The sequence below is a fragment of the Monodon monoceros genome, unplaced genomic scaffold (genome assembly GCF_005190385.1).
Source record: "Monodon monoceros isolate NGI ecotype Baffin Bay Population unplaced genomic scaffold, NGI_Narwhal_1 Super_Scaffold_15, whole genome shotgun sequence".
Taxonomy (NCBI): Eukaryota; Metazoa; Chordata; class Mammalia; order Artiodactyla; family Monodontidae; genus Monodon; species Monodon monoceros.
Window position 1 is genome coordinate 6,949,425 of NW_021703771.1, and position 15,746 is coordinate 6,965,170.

At 34.8% G+C, this 15,746-nt stretch overlaps 1 protein-coding gene across 5 annotated transcripts in view; it reads left to right on the forward strand.

Moving 5' to 3' along the window:
• Positions 1 to 15,746, forward strand: part of FAM135A (family with sequence similarity 135 member A) — a 123,306-nt gene that overhangs the window by 62,137 nt on the left and 45,423 nt on the right. For 4 of the 5 annotated variants that reach the window (XR_003793730.1, XM_029224088.1, XM_029224085.1 and 1 more), the window contains 4 exons: positions 1,366 to 1,492; positions 2,100 to 2,253; positions 6,192 to 6,269; positions 10,358 to 10,407. Coding sequence is in view for 4 of the 5 variants with exons in the window: in XM_029224088.1 (XP_029079921.1) it covers positions 1,366 to 1,492; positions 2,100 to 2,253; positions 6,192 to 6,269; positions 10,358 to 10,407 (409 nt within the window). In the remaining variant the exon portion in view is untranslated. The remainder of the gene's footprint in view (positions 1 to 1,365; positions 1,493 to 2,099; positions 2,254 to 6,191; positions 6,270 to 10,357; positions 10,408 to 15,746) is intronic. The other variant, XM_029224087.1, reaches the window with a different exon arrangement.

Genomic DNA, 15,746 nt, shown 5'->3' on the forward strand with positions numbered 1-15,746 from the left:
GGTGACTCAGTGCGATTCCTCCTGCGGTACTGCAGCTCTTGCACAGACTGGTGGGGAGAGGCGGCTCATCTCCTAGAGACCGTTCACTGCAAGGAGAGGACATTTTTGGCTCAGAATCAGAAGCCAAGAGGACTAGCTGTTGGCTCTGGTTGGCGATGGGAGAAGAGACTGAGGCGCCTGCGACAACTGGGGTTGCTGCTCTTTCCGTGACTGCCCTGGGCTCTGATGTCCCCTCTCTCGCTGCTAGAGCTGTGCCCTTCTTTGCCTGTAAAGGAGAGGGTCGGGAAGGAAAGCAAGGCAAGGGGAAGGAAGGCTTTTTGCTGGTGGTACGCTGGTAGAGGGGTCCTGTTAACGGTAGTGTTCCTCACTATAAATGCAGGGTTTCTCCTGAAGTTTTGTTATAGCTGGACTTTTTAGTCCTCTAAACTAGATGAAAAAATTTTTAGCTTACAGTATTACATTTTTAAACGTTATTATTATTACTTTAATTTCTTTATTTTTATTTTTGGCTGCGTTGGGTCTTCATTGCTGCACGCGGCCTTTCTCTAGCCGTGGCGAGCAGGGGCTACTCTTCATTGTGGTGTGCGGGTTTCTCATCATGGTGGCTTCTCCTGTTGAAGAGCACGGGCTCTAGACATGCGGGCTTCAGTAGTTGTGGTGCGTGGGCTCAGTAGTTGTGGCGCACGGGCTTAGTTGCTCTGCGGCATGTGCGATCTTCCCGGACCAGGGCTCGAACCCGTGTCCCCTGCCTTGGCAGGCAGATTCTTAACCACTGCGCCACCAGGGAAGTCCCTAAATATTATATTTATATAAAACAATTTCTATGATCAACCCAACTATAGACATTAAATCAATTAGTTAAAGTAACTGAGGTTAGGATTCTTCTTTGCTTGTTTTTTGTATAACTTGTTTCTTATATTTGATTTTTTTAAATATAGCTTCTTCGGCTCAATTTTTTTTTTAATGGCTCAATTTTAAGAAACACTTCATAGCAAGTGGTATTTACCAATGACTTGCGACACCCTCGTTGCTAGGATCTAGATATTTCATTTTTGCAAAGCAAATTCATTTTGCAAATGAAGGCTGCTCTCTGCTTACGGTACATTTGATTTACTTTCCTGTCTTTTTCCTTTTGCCAAACTGCCAACCAGTCAAATGCTTTGGCCTTCTTATAGTTAGCCAGTACTTTATCTCAAATTCTTAAAGGAAAAATTGTAAAGTTACTTTAAGAAGAGTTTATAAATCATAGCCTTGCAAAGCCCTTGCTTTTTATTCTGCCCCTCTAAGACTTTCTTTTGTAAACATTTAACTTAACACTATAAATAGACTCTTATGACAATAATAATGTGATGCTTGTTCCTCCAGCTTTCCTCGCCCTGTGAAGACTACTTGGTTAAACAGAAATGCACCAGCACAAAACAAAGATTCTGTGATTCCTACTCTTGAAAGTGTGGTCTTTGGTATTAACTACACAAAACAGTTATCACCAGACGTAAGAACTGATATGTTTATAAATCCTCTTTTCTCTCTTACTTTGAATGAAATTTGTTTTAACTGTTATGTTTGTGAATGTGATCGTTCTTTTGTTAATTATTTGAGATCAACAACTTACAGATCTAATTAAATATGATCTTAACAAATTGGTTGGTTCCAGTTGTTTTTTTGAAAACGAACCTGATACCTCAAGATTTTACAAGACTTAATGGATAGAGACCTTTGACAGCCGGGGTCTTCTTTATTACTTTCTCTCTCCCCCTGCTCCCTTCACACAACTGGTAGAATCATTTTTGCAAAGGTGCTTGTAAAGAGTCACTGCCAGAGTTGAGACCCAGAGTTGAGACCCAGCAGTATGAATACAGCCATTACTCCCCTGAAAGAAAAGGGGGCTCAGACTACAGAAGTGGAGTACCACTCAGTCGAAGTTTCCTGTGTTTAAATTACTTGTATGAATGAGAACAACTCCCTAAGATATTGCTAGATTTCTTACCCGTTTTAGAATTAACTGTGATTTGTAAATCCTTTATTTTTCTAAGCTTCAAGGGTGCTATTTTTAGACTCTTGGTTACTAACAGTGTGTCCCAAATCGACTCCTTGTTTAGGGCTTCAGCTTCGTCATTGCAGACTCCTTCCTGCGTCACGCCTACCGTTTCCATTACACCCTCTGCGCCACCCTCCTGCTGGCCTTCAAGGGGCTGCACAGCTACTTCATTACGGTAACGGAAGAGCTTCCCTCTTGTCAGAAACTAGAACTGGGTATGTTGAAAGTAGCCAGACCTGTGCTTTAGTTCAAGGCACTCTCTTCATTCTCATATTGCTGGTTATCAGCTTGGCCATAGTTTCTGTACTAAAACTAAGTTTATGTGCTTCACTTTTGCTTCTCTCTCAACTTCATCTTTTTCAATCTTTGATAATTACTTTCTGAAATTAAAAAAACTGTATGATATTGAGAAATAATTTCTTGGTGCTAAGTTTGAAATGAGTCTTTTGGTAGATTTTTTTGAACAGTATGTCAATATTACTACTTCTCTTAGAATACAAGCAGAAAGCTTACTAGAAAACAAATGTAATTATCCATAGAATTATTAGATAGGGAAGAGAAATTAGATAGATTAGGTAACATAAATTAAATCCATACTTCCAAATATTTAACAGGCTAAGCAGATTGTAGGTACTTGGGACCTTTGGTTTTAAATACGTTTGGTGTTTTTTTTGTTTTTTTTTTTGCGGTACGCGGACCTGTCACTGCTGTGGCCTCTCCCGTTGCAGAGCACAGGCTCAGCGGCCCATGGCTCACGGGCCCAGCCGCTCCGCGGCATGTGGGATCCTCCCGGACCGGGGCACGAACCCGCGTCCCCTGCATCGGCAGGCGGACCCTCAACCACTGCACCACCAGGGAAGCCCCATATGTTTGGTTTTAAGTGATCTCAGATCTTATTTCTTTTATTTCATTTCAAAAAATAATAACATTACGCAGTTTTAACATTCTGAAAATTTTAAAAATAATTTTAAAACACCAGTCTTTGGTTTTTGTCTGAAATTAATATCTGCATGTATATTGTAATACACAATAAAAAATCATATTGCCTTGATTTTGTATGCCACTTGTAGTTTGCAAAATACATATATCACTTCACAGAAGATAAATTATTGAGATTTGCAAAAATGTTTTTATTCAGACATTTTATGAAAGTTTTATAAGCTTTTACTTTCAAATATCAGCTAATAGCTCATCATAAAAAGCACATTTTAATTCTCTTTAGAATAAATTATTTTCATCATTACATACTTGAATAAATCAGAAATTACTTTTTAAATTTTACTGAAATTAATCACTGTTCTTATTTATTTCTTTGTTCCTCAAGGATCTGTCTTTTAACAATATTGATGCACTATCAAAAATAGTTACTGAAAATAATTCTTGGGTTTGAGACTAATTAGCCCGTTTTTATAACTGCCTATCTTGAGATACAAAAGAATTGTAAGAAAGTGATCTGTACCTCACTGAAGTTCAGCTGTGAGAACAGGCTGGCTGTTGTACCACTGCCTGTCAGCAGATGCTCCCACGGGTTGGATTAATTTCATTATCAGTCAGTTGAGTGCACACTTTTCCTGACTTGACTAGAAACAAATATCATTCAGTTGACTATTTAGAATGCTTAATTCAAGGATCCCAGTGTATCCCCAGTTTTACAAGCAGTAGGAAAATATTTGTTCTTTCTTGCTCATGTATTCTTCCTCAAGTCAAAAATGGTAGTACGGAAACCTTTTGATTACTATTCTCTGGAATATTCTTTTTCCTTGCTGTTTCATGTACTTAGAGTCTTCTGTTTCCCTTAGGAAAATCCTTTAAGAGAACACTGCCTCAAATGTAAACTTTTAAAAATGTTCTTTTTTGAAAATGAAAGAATTGTTTGTAGAATAGAACTAATTTAAGCTATCACTAATCCTCAATTAATGGAAAAATTATGCTTCATGTATTTTTTAATTTGGTTCTTTGGGATTCAAACACATTTTCTTAGGAGAATTATATGATACATTTTGGTTAACTTAGGTTTAACGGTCAGACCACAAAACTATTAAACCATAATGTTAATGAAGGGCGATACCATGTTAATGAAAAGTAGTGGTGTGACACAGAAACCACGTGGAATGGCATTTCTATAGGAGAATCTATTAGTAGTTTGGATGTTGAATTCGTGGAGGCATCATCGTGTAGTGCTCAGCACTGCATGTGCATGTGTGCACCATTGCTGTCACTTACTACCTGTAAGTAACTGGGACTGTTTATGCAAACTGGTTTCCATTCTAAGGGCAGGAGGATTGAAGGGGTCCAGATGTGCTGAATGCATCAGGAAGGGAAGAGGAGGGCATCCAGAAAGCAGAAGGCGTGAGGAAGCTCCACAAGGAAAACTGGTTAACGGAGGAATTCCTTCGGGCTGAGCAAAGTGCTGAGGAAAGAGCAGGCCTCTTCTAGGTCTTTGAAGAGCTTTGACATCCCCTTTCTCTTAATAAGGAGTCAGTTCAGCACTGAGAGAGACAGGAGAGACTCCCACAGCTGGGTGGGGTTCTTGCGGGTTAGTACAGAGAGCCCTGTCTGAGATGGGCCTGTCCGTGCTGTGTGCACGGAATTTTCAGAGTTTTAACGTGTAATGTTTCCGAATGGAAAAACACTTGAACCACATTTTAACTTATAAAAAAATATTTCTGTACAAAAGGAAATAATGTTTAAAGGAAACAAGCATCTCTTTTCAAAGGCAAAGATTTATTTCAAATAGCTTAGACAGTATTAGCACTAATTTATCTAACTTCAGTATGATAATTCATTTATTTATAAGATCTTTAACTTTGGGGTAAGGATGGCTTTTATGGCGCATATGTATTACTTTGGGCTTATGAATATAATGTAGAAAATATCATAATTAAAAGAGCCCTTACGTTTAATTTCAGGAGTCAGTTACTAAATGAATATCAACTTTATTCCAAATTATTTGCTTAAAATATTTTATCAGAAAATAAAATTCTAAAGCAAACCCCTAGACTTCAGTTTCAAATAAGTAAATAATAGTGGTAGAATAAAATTATTAGTACCTTACACATGGTGTTTACTCAAAATATGTTTGTTGAATGGATGAATGAATGAAATAGCACAATACAGTTTTTGTTGATAATTGAAAAGTACATAGACATCAGCACATACTTTATAGTAGTTTCCTAGGGATTTTTAAATTCAAGATTCATCTTCAGTAAATATTTATCAGTGATACTTTGTGTTATTCTTAAACTTTTCATTATTTATATTTTCTATTTATTGTGAATTTTAGTTTATTCTTGAATGCATATTCTAGGAAAACATCTAAAAATATTATTAACTATTCAAAAAAAACTATTGCATATTCTGAACTATTAACATTGTTTATTTTTATTCTAGCAAAATTAGATTGTAGGCACTAGATAATATTTCTGTAGAACACTGTTGACTAAACATCATTATATTCACCAGTTTTAGTAAGTTTGTAAAGTAGTTCTTGATTAGAGGATGTATTCTATTTCCTTCTACTATTTAGCACTTTTCTTGAGTTTTCAAATATGTATATATTTAAAAGTCTTAAATTCCACCATGGTGTGTGAGGAGTGTATCTAAGCTCTATTCCCTTTTTAAAAATAATGCCTTGAATTCTGTTCTGCTTGTGTCTTTTTCTTTTCTCGTAGATGAATGATGTACATTTTTTTGATGACATACAGTTAAATATTGGTTTGGTGCAAGGAACTCTTACTGAAAATGGGTGTCAGGGATTCTGGAATCTAGGCTTTACCAAGTCATGTAACCTTTTGGGGCCCCGGTCTCTACACTTGTAAAGGCAGGGTGTTGACCTCGCTGATCTCTGAGACCCCTGCCAACTCTAAAGCTCTGAGTTTAAGAAACTAAAACATAAAAATAATATTGGATTATGAAATGTTGAGTGGCACATACACTTAAATAGAAAAAAGCACAAAGTAACATAAACGTGAATGTACATCATTTGTAATTCTAATAAGCTAATTAACTAACTGAAAGATTTTGCTTTAGTGTTCTAATCTAACTGCACTATCGCATCAATACTAAAACTATTAATAACAAATTGGAAAATTCTAATAAATTTTATTGTAAAAGGAGTATAGTAACTAGTGCTGTGTGCAATCCTTATAACTAGCCAAGGCCAACATGCAGGTCCTTTATGAGCGCCTTCTCAGAAGAAAACAGCCACCAACCCAGAAAGACACCTGTCTAGGTACGTTTACAAATAGGTTAAGTAAATAATCCCTTTTAATTAGCAGGAAACTTTGCTTTAAATTAGTGTCAAATTTCATGAATATGTATTTCTTAATATTGTATGTTCCTACCACCCTTATGTAAGAACTTACTATTAGAATCAGTTTGGTTTGTAGATAAGCTTTGGTTAATTTGGAATTAATTTTAATATTGAAGTTTTTATTTAAAACTGGAAATGTTAAATGCAAAGATTTCTTTGGCTTTTAACATATTCATTTTAGAGTTCCTACAAAGAGCACTTTTTGGAAACCATGTTCATTGCCAGAATTTGTTGGTTTAATGGTAATGCCTTAAATTTGTTCAAAGTCAGTTTGTCTTTGGGTAGGGCTAAGGATAATAAAATGTGGTTTAAAAACTGAAGCTAATTTCATGCATTACAGAAGTAAAGAGAGAAGCATCTTTAGTATCTGGCTTTGTTTTTTGAGTCAATTTGTATTTATTTTTTATTGTTCTAAGTTTAAAAAGCAGAATACAGTAATATCAAGTCGCCACTATCCAGATATGTTACACATTTGAAAGGAAGTATTGTGATCTCATTATTTTATTGATATATTTCCCTATATGTTATAGACTTTTGTTCTTGAATAGCAATAGTACTTAATTTATTATCTTTCCATAAGTATACTGAAAGTTTTTACTTGGTGTTGAATAGACCATCACTATTACATTTTTTAAAAGTTACTAAAAGCTGTAGAAATAAAAAATAAAATTAAATCACAGCATTTGTTTCTCAGTTTTCAGAAGTATGGACAAAAGGAAATTAAGGAGCCAAAATCTTTCTCCACATTTCTCAAATGAAAACTAGCCCAGAAATACTTAAATTGTGTCAGTTTTCACTAAAACTGTGAAGTGAGAAACTTATCTTGTTATCAGGAAGGAAAAAAGAAAGGTTGAAGATTTATTTATGATCATTATTTTAGAATATAATTTTATATTCTCATTAAGTAACTTAACTATAAAATTAAAGAATTCATGGTGTGAAATTATGGTCGTTTATGACATGTTTAGTGGTCTTTTTAGCAATAAAAATATACTTTTCATTAACTATTGTATTGTCAGCCTATCAATTTAGATGTGAGCATGCTAAATAATTTTTAAAAACGCTGCTCATATAATAAGGCGTATATAAAGAAGGGCCCAGTATTTGGTTGAGTGGGAAGAGACTTGATTCAAAACTAAAACATAGTGAAGTTAGTTAATAACACTTTTTTTGAGATATCTTTCATCCTTAACTCCTAGCAGTGTATTGGTATTATCTGAACTATGCTATGAATATCTGTTGAATGAATGAGGAGATGAGAGGGTGGATAGATTTAGAAGATAAATTTAAGATACATTTACCTTTCGACCTAGCAACTCCATTTTTGTTCATCTGTAGCACGGAAAGGAGTACTCGTATGTAATGGTGTATGTGCACGCACGTTGATCACAGTATTCTTAGTGGCAAAACACTGAAAACAAAAATAAATGCCCATCATTCAGCAAAGAATGGACTTTGAGGTACCCACACCAAGGGATATTATGCAGCCATTTGAAAAAAGTGCTTTAGGGCTGCATATCCCATTTACATGGAGTAGTGCTGAGAGAAAAAAAGCAAATCTCAGCACGTTTGTAAAATACACCCATTTTTGGAAAGCAGTGACTCCAGATCTCATATATGTATACATTTGAAAATATGGAAGGATGTGTTCTAAGCTGCCACCTTAGCAGCTTAGCCAAGGTAAAATTAGCAGGAGGAGCCAAGGTAAAACAAAGTGTGTAGGGAGCTCCCTGGTGGCCTAGTGGTTAGGATTCCAGACTTTCGCTGCCACGGCCTGGGTTCAGTCCCTGGTTGGGGAACTGAGATCACACCGCATGGCGCTGCGGAAAAGAAAACTTGTAAGAAAATAACCTGTATACATTTCTATACAGTTGTATAAATAGATATATAGGCATTTTTAAAGGAAAAATTAATTAAACTTAGTTAAAATCCTAAATGATGTTGAAATCATTTCATCTCAAAGGTTTTGAAGTTAAGTTTTGCATTTAAGCATCCCTGAAGGTGTTTGCATTGAAGTAGCTCTCACGAGCCATAATGCAAATGGACCAGTTTCTGCACTTAGGCTCTTGTATGTAAAGGTGAGAAAAGTGTATCAAAACTCTAAAAAGTTTATTTTCATTTTTTAAAAATTCATAGGATATGTAACCTACTAAGACCAATTTTGCTGATTTTCTTGTATCAAAGGAAAACATCATGAGTGATGTGAAAACATATGATGATGTTGGCATATGGAAGTTATGATTTTAATACAGGGTCTGCCAGATTTTTTCTTTTTTTTTGGAAAACCTAACATTAGAAGCCACTGATTTACCTGACGGTGAAATGATTTTTGAAATCTCAGCAGATTTCTTTAGTTATCAGTGGGTTATTTATATATTTTGTGAATTCCAAAACATTTGTGTGTCCTCCTGGTTTTAGTTACCAACAGAGTGTTTGTTGTTCCCTTCATAGCTTGGTTGTTTTCAGCACATCAGTATAACTGCTTATTTTATCAAATTTAAATGTTTGTCATTCTTTTTATCAACTAGTAAACATTCAGTATACCTTACGAGACAGTGAGCTGATGAATGAATTCAAGGATGTCACAGAATGTATTCTTGCTTTTGTGTGAGAATGATCAGTTAAACTCCCTTACAGCAACACGATTATGGAATGTTGTGTGCTGACGCTATGCTGTTAGAGTTCTCTTAGGAGAACTCATTTTAGTTTGATTTCTGAAGAAAAACTGAGTATATCTAAACATGATATTTCAGGCTTTAGCGAAATGTATTCCCTGCAAAAGTAACTAATAAGTCTTCTATTCTGTTAGTTTCTGTACTCCTTTGTAAATATTACCATTTTGATTGTAAATTAATCTGCGCCCCCCTCTGTAAATGGTTGTAGCATACATTAAATAAGTCAGGATTATATGGGAAAAAATTGCCTCGGTTTTAGACTGTCTGATAGACAACTGAATTTATTAAACTAAAATAGAAACTTACTTTTTGTCGGAAAGGATTTTGTCATTCATTTTCATTAAACAGCTTATATTCCAGGCATGCTTTATATATGTTTTGGTTATAAAAATTATTTTGACTTGAACTATAGCTACTGTAAAAAGCGGAGCTTTTGTAAAAAGTAAAGCATGTACATATGTAATACAAAATACTAAGATCACTGGAATTTATAATATGTGAAGTGCAATAAAACCTTAGTTGTATGTTTTATCTTTTCTGTGGTGCAGTTGTGCAAGTTACTTGAGGTATATAGTCAGTAGTTCCTTGACAGTGTTAGCCTCTTATGAGAACAGAAACCCGCTACTTAATACAGGCATACCTCACTTTATTGCACTTCACAGATACTGTGTTTTCCACAAATTGAAGATTTATGGCAACCCTATGGCAAGCAAGTCTGTTGGCAGCATTTTTCCCAACAGCATTTGCTCACTTTGTGTCTCTGTATCACATTTTGGTAGTTCTCTCAATATTTCAAGCTTTTTCATTATTATCATTATTTTATTATGGTGATCTGTGATCAGTGATTTTTTATGTTACTATTGCAAAAAGAGTACAATTCACTGAAGGCTCAGATAATGGTTGGCATTTTTTTAGCAATAAAATATTTTTAAATTAAGGTATGTACATTGTTTTTTAGACATAATGCTATTGCACACTTAATAGACTACAGTATAGTATAAATGTAACTTTTATATGCACTGGGAAACCAGAAAATTCATGTAATTAGCTTTATTGCAGTTTTCACTCTTTTGCAGTGGTCTGGAACCGAACTGCAATATTTTCGAGGTATGCCTGTAATCAGAACATAGAATTTACTAATTATCACATTACCTGCATGATTAATGTGTTTAGAAAAATATATTACATTGAAATTTAACTCATTTAATATAGTCCGATATTTTGCAACCTTCTGGTTTTTTAAAGGTAATTTAATTTATTTCTGTAATTTCAAAAACAGTTTACAGATCTAACATTGAGATACTTCCTCCAATTACTCTTTACTCCTTTCAGAGGAAATGGATGTGGAAGCGCGACTTACTGAATTATGTGAAGAAGTCAAGGTACTTGCATTTTTAAAATTCACGTTACCAAGTTATTTGAGTGGATTCTGTTTTCTAAGTATTTTATTGAACAAAATATTAATTATTTATCCTTTCTAAAATGCAAAGATAAAATTGTTGATCTAGGTAGAAACACAACTTAGTTGATCAAACAACATTTGACTTGAACGTGAAGTTAAATTAACTTTAAAATGTATATTATTGTGCATATAAATGAAATAGCAAAGACAATTAACTGATCAGAAGTGTCCTTTTTCTCTTATTAGTTCACTCAAAGAATTTCTGGAAAAATTTTTTTAAGCATTACTTAAACTTACGTATTTTTGTAAAGTGATATTGTTTAGAAATGAAGGTTTGTTTTATTTCAAGAGATCAGTTTGTCTCAGACCATTTTTCCACTAGTTCATTCTTGCAATTAAATTGAATAGATTTTTATTTTTCCTTTTTCTTCCCCATGGAACTAAGTGTTTTGACTATTTTAGGATCCCTATGTATTTCACTCTTGTTTAGCTACGTTAATGGAAGAAATCGGAGACATGAATCAAACAAAAATATATTGACTTCGGGTTGTATTTCTGTATGTAAATTTAAATGAGGACTTGACCCCTTTGGAAAAGGTATTTACCTTCTCCTTGTAAAATTATACATAGGCAGGAGCACTAAGGTCATTATAATAGTTGCCCCAAAGAATTATATACGCTTAGAAATAATCTTAATAAGATGTTTGTGATTAATATGGAAAAAAAAATCCACAGTGCTTCACTGACATATTAAAGGAAATTTGGATGAATAAACATTTATGATACTCCCAGACGGAAAGGTGAACGATCTCTGAAAGATCCAGTTTTTCTCAAGTTAATAATATTAATGCGTCTATATCAAAATCCTGTTGGAAACTTTAAACTTATGTTAAAGATCACTTAAAGAAAGGTAAGGATGACTAAGAAAAACTTTTGAATAATAATAATATAGAGGGACTTGCCCAAGTGGATGCTAACATATATATATATAAAACTACAGTTATGGAAATAGAGTAGGACTTCTCTAAGAGACTAGAAAGACAAATCAATGAAACTAAATAGCACTGAAACAGTCACTAGATATGTTTAAGAATTGAATATATGATAAAATATCGGCTTACATAAATAGTGTGGTAAAATACCATACTGTAGAAGAAAATTCTAAATGGACTTGAAGAGTTAAATGTCCAGAAGAATTTGGAAGATAAATTTACATATACATGTATATATAAACAATCTGATCTTAGGATATGAAATAACTTTTTCAGAGTAATGGTATAAAAGACAAAATAAGGTATTGATGATTTGAAACTTCTTTAAAACAAAATAAAATATAAATAAAGTTGAAAGGAAGCAATAAACTGGAAGAAAATATTTGCAGTACTTAAAAGTGGCAAATGATTAATACTCACAATATATAAAGAGGTCCTATGCGTCAGTTTCAAAACACCCCCCGGGAAAAAGGGATATGCATAGAGGCAATGTACAAAATGCAGTTCTTAGCAGAACAAGTTAGCTACATAGGTGACACTAAGTCTTACTGAAAACCAGGGAAATGCATATTTAAACAATAAAAGGGTTTTTTGACTATGAAATTTGCAAAAATGAAAGTGACTGCTAATCTGCATTGTTGATAAGGGTGTAGGGAAACTAGTATCTGCCTGTGCTGCTGGTGAGGGTAGAAACTGGTACATTTTTTAGGTCACTTCATCAGTCTCTTCTGAAAACATCCATTAAAAACACATGCTCTGCCACAAAACAGTTTTTATTTAGGAATCTGTCCCGCAGAAGTGCTAATACATTTCAACAGACATAAAGAATTATCCGTTCCCATGTAGCCATTTGAAAGGATTAGGCAAGTCTCTATACATTGACATGGATTCTTTAATTCAAGATATATGTATTCATCTATGATGCAAGGTACCGTTTTCATGCTGAAAAGCTCTCTAGGATATATTAATTGAAAAAATAGGGACTTCCCTGGCAGTCCAGTGGTTAAGACTTCGCCTTCCAAAACAGGGTGTTCGTGTAGGATCCCTGATCCGGGAGCTAAGATCCTACACGCCTCAGGGCCAAAAAACCAAAATGTAAAACAGAAACAATGTTGTAACAAATTCAATAAAGACTTTTTAAAAAATGGTCCACGTCAAAAATCTTTAAAAGAAAAAAAAGAAAAAAGAAGTTGGAAAAATATGAGTATGATTTTTATATGATAATAAAAGCTCTGTATGTATTTGATCATATTTGTGTGATTAGATTACATATAAAATATTTGAAACGATATGTATACACATATACATTTCAAACTTAACAAAAATACAGAAAACAGGGCTTCCCTCGTGGCGCAGTGGTTGAGAGTCTGCCTGACAATGCAGCGGACACGGGTTCGTGCCCCGGTCCGGGAAGATCCCACATGCCGTGGAGCGGCTGGGCCCGTGAGCCGTGGCCGCTGAGCCTGCGCGTCCGGAGCCTGTGCTCCGCAGCGGGAGGGGCCACAACAGTGAGAGGCCCGCGTACCGCAAAAAAAAACAACAAAAAACAAAAAACAAAACAATAGCATGAAGGATGGGGCTGTGAAGGAAAAGTTTTATTCTTTATATCCATCTGTACTAAGTGTTAAAAAATTATATGTATTCTGATATTACTAATAAATTTTTATGTACTCGTATTTAATTTCAGCATTTAAATGGACGTCATAAAATTTAACGTAAACTGTGGTAAACTTTGACAGCATATAGAATACACAAGAGGTGGAATAATAAGAGGTCTTACAAAGAGGACTTACAAATCGTTAAGGAAACCTGTTATTCCCCATTTTTCATATTAATATAGGTTAGACACCAAATTACAAAAACTGCTAATAAGTATATGAAAAATATTTAATCTAATTATCAAAGAACCCAAAATTTAAATATTCTGACATCATTTTTAACCTAGCTGTGATTTTTTTTTTTTTTTTTTTTTTTTTGCGGTACACGCACCTCCCACTCTTGTGGCCTCTCCCGTTGCGGGGCGCAGGCTCAGCGGCCATGGCTCACGGGCCCAGCCGCTCCACGGCATGTGGGATCTTCCCATACCGGGGCACGAACCCGTGTCCCCTGCATCGGCAGGCGGACTCTCAACCACTGCGCCACCAGGGAAGCCCTAGCTGTGACTTTTTAATAACAACGTAATGCTTATTGAGATGTGCTGAGATACAGATTCTCGTACCTCGTAGATCTTTCTCAGAGATTAGTTTGGCAGTATGTATCCAAAGCCAAAAAGAGTATTTCTTCTCAATTTATACCAAATAAACAGAAATTCATATGTAGTGTAACTTATAATATTGTAAAACATTAACCTAAATAAATCCCCAACAGTAGGACAATGGTTAAAGAAATCGTGGGACACTCATAATCTAAAAAAGTTGTACAACCTTAAAAATGTTGCTTTCAACAAATGTTTGATGATGTAGGGAAATGCTCATACTGTGTTATCCAGTGAAAATGGCATAAAGCTATATATGATTCTGGTTTTTTCCTCTCTATAACTGAAAAAAATTGAAGACCATAAACTAAAATGAACTTTATTTTTTTCTTTTTTGCTTTCCCCCATTTCCAAGTCTATTAAAGTAAGCACCATTTTGTAATCAAACAAGGTCAGTGAGTGCTATGAATAGGACAAAATAATGAATGTTATTTGAAAAATATATATAAATGTAAGGTCTTATTATTCCTACATTTATACATATAAAAGATCTTGTCAAACTTAATTCTGATTTCCTTTTTAATATAAAAAAGAAATTATTATTTATATTTTGACACTTACTGTAAAGAGTTATATAAACCAAAGGAGTAATTTATACCCAAAGGGATGCTTTTCCCAATAATGAAAATACTAAAAGTCCTTTCTCAGAACCTTGGTGCCATGATCCCTGAGAAATACAATTAATAAATACAAGGTATCTAGATAGCCTTGCTCTCTGGAGGAGAATTAGTTCTACTTGTGTGTAGATTATACTAGGTGTAGCATTGCTTGCCTTACGTAGTGCTATTTAATCACTGTCAAATACTTATTCTAGTCTTCTTTTCCTAACTCCATTAAATTCATTCCTGAAACAATACTGCAGGTTTCAGCTTCTTTATAGTACATCTTAATCTTTTGTGTGTTCTTAGGAGACATGAGAAACTTGTTAGCTTCATTTCTAATAACATTTATAAACCACTTCCTGGGGCAGAACACCTCTGTAGAATTTCTGTGTATGTTGATGAATCAGTACTTACCATCTGTTGACTCTATTAGCTTCCATTCCAGAATTCTGGAATTTGTCAGCGTTTTCTGAGTTTGTCCTTGTATTCTGGGAGCATTTTCCTTATCCGAGGCCTGTAATTCCTTATTCATTCATTCACTTATTCGTCCAGTAAGTATTTATTGAGTGACTACTGTGTACTGGTAACCAGAGTCACAAAAGTGAATAAGACACGATCCCTTCCTTTCTTACTAATGCTGCTGAGTTTTTGTTTTAAGTGTTCTCTTAGTTAAGAAGATAAATGGAAGCTTGGTTTGGGTTGGGGAAGAAAAGCCTGCTGGATTGCAGACTTCAAAAAGAAGCCAATACAAACTGAGAGAAAGAGGGTCATATGTGATAAGCAACACTTGGGGGTTTTGTTTGTTTTTAGAAAGGGAGGGTGCAGTGCAGTTTGGGACACGTTGAACTGTCCAAGTACAGTCATCCAGTAGATGCTGGATCTAGAGCTCGGGGAGATGTGATCCAGAGCCATAAATGAGGCCATCATTGGTGTGTAGGTGGGAATGGCTGTCAGCTTCAATCTGAGCAGACTTCTTCCATCTTTACAGTAGGAAAATGAGATCAGCACCCGTGTATGTATTTAAAGTAGATTTCTTAGTGTTACTAGTAATTAAGGACAGATTTTTGCATCAAGATACTACCTCCCTGAAGACTGACTGCTGCCTCAGTGTATTGAAGAAAAGCCTGTCCTCATGATAAAAATGCTTGACCAAAGAGAAACATCATTCTGACTTATAGTCCTTTTTATTCTTTGTTTAGAAGTTCTTATTTTATCAATTCAAGAAGACCAAATGCCTTTTAGAAGATTCTGCATCTCATTCAGTACTCTTAACTTCCATCATCAGTTTAGGTGAATATTTAAATAAAGGGGATAATTTAATACCACTATTAGAACACTCATAATAGTATATTGTAATCATTTACCCACTTTTCTTTCCTCATTAGACTGCGAACTTTTCATATTAATCTTGGTGTCTGTAGAATGTAGGCCCTAGCATGTAAAATGTGCTCAGTAAATACTGGGTGAGTGA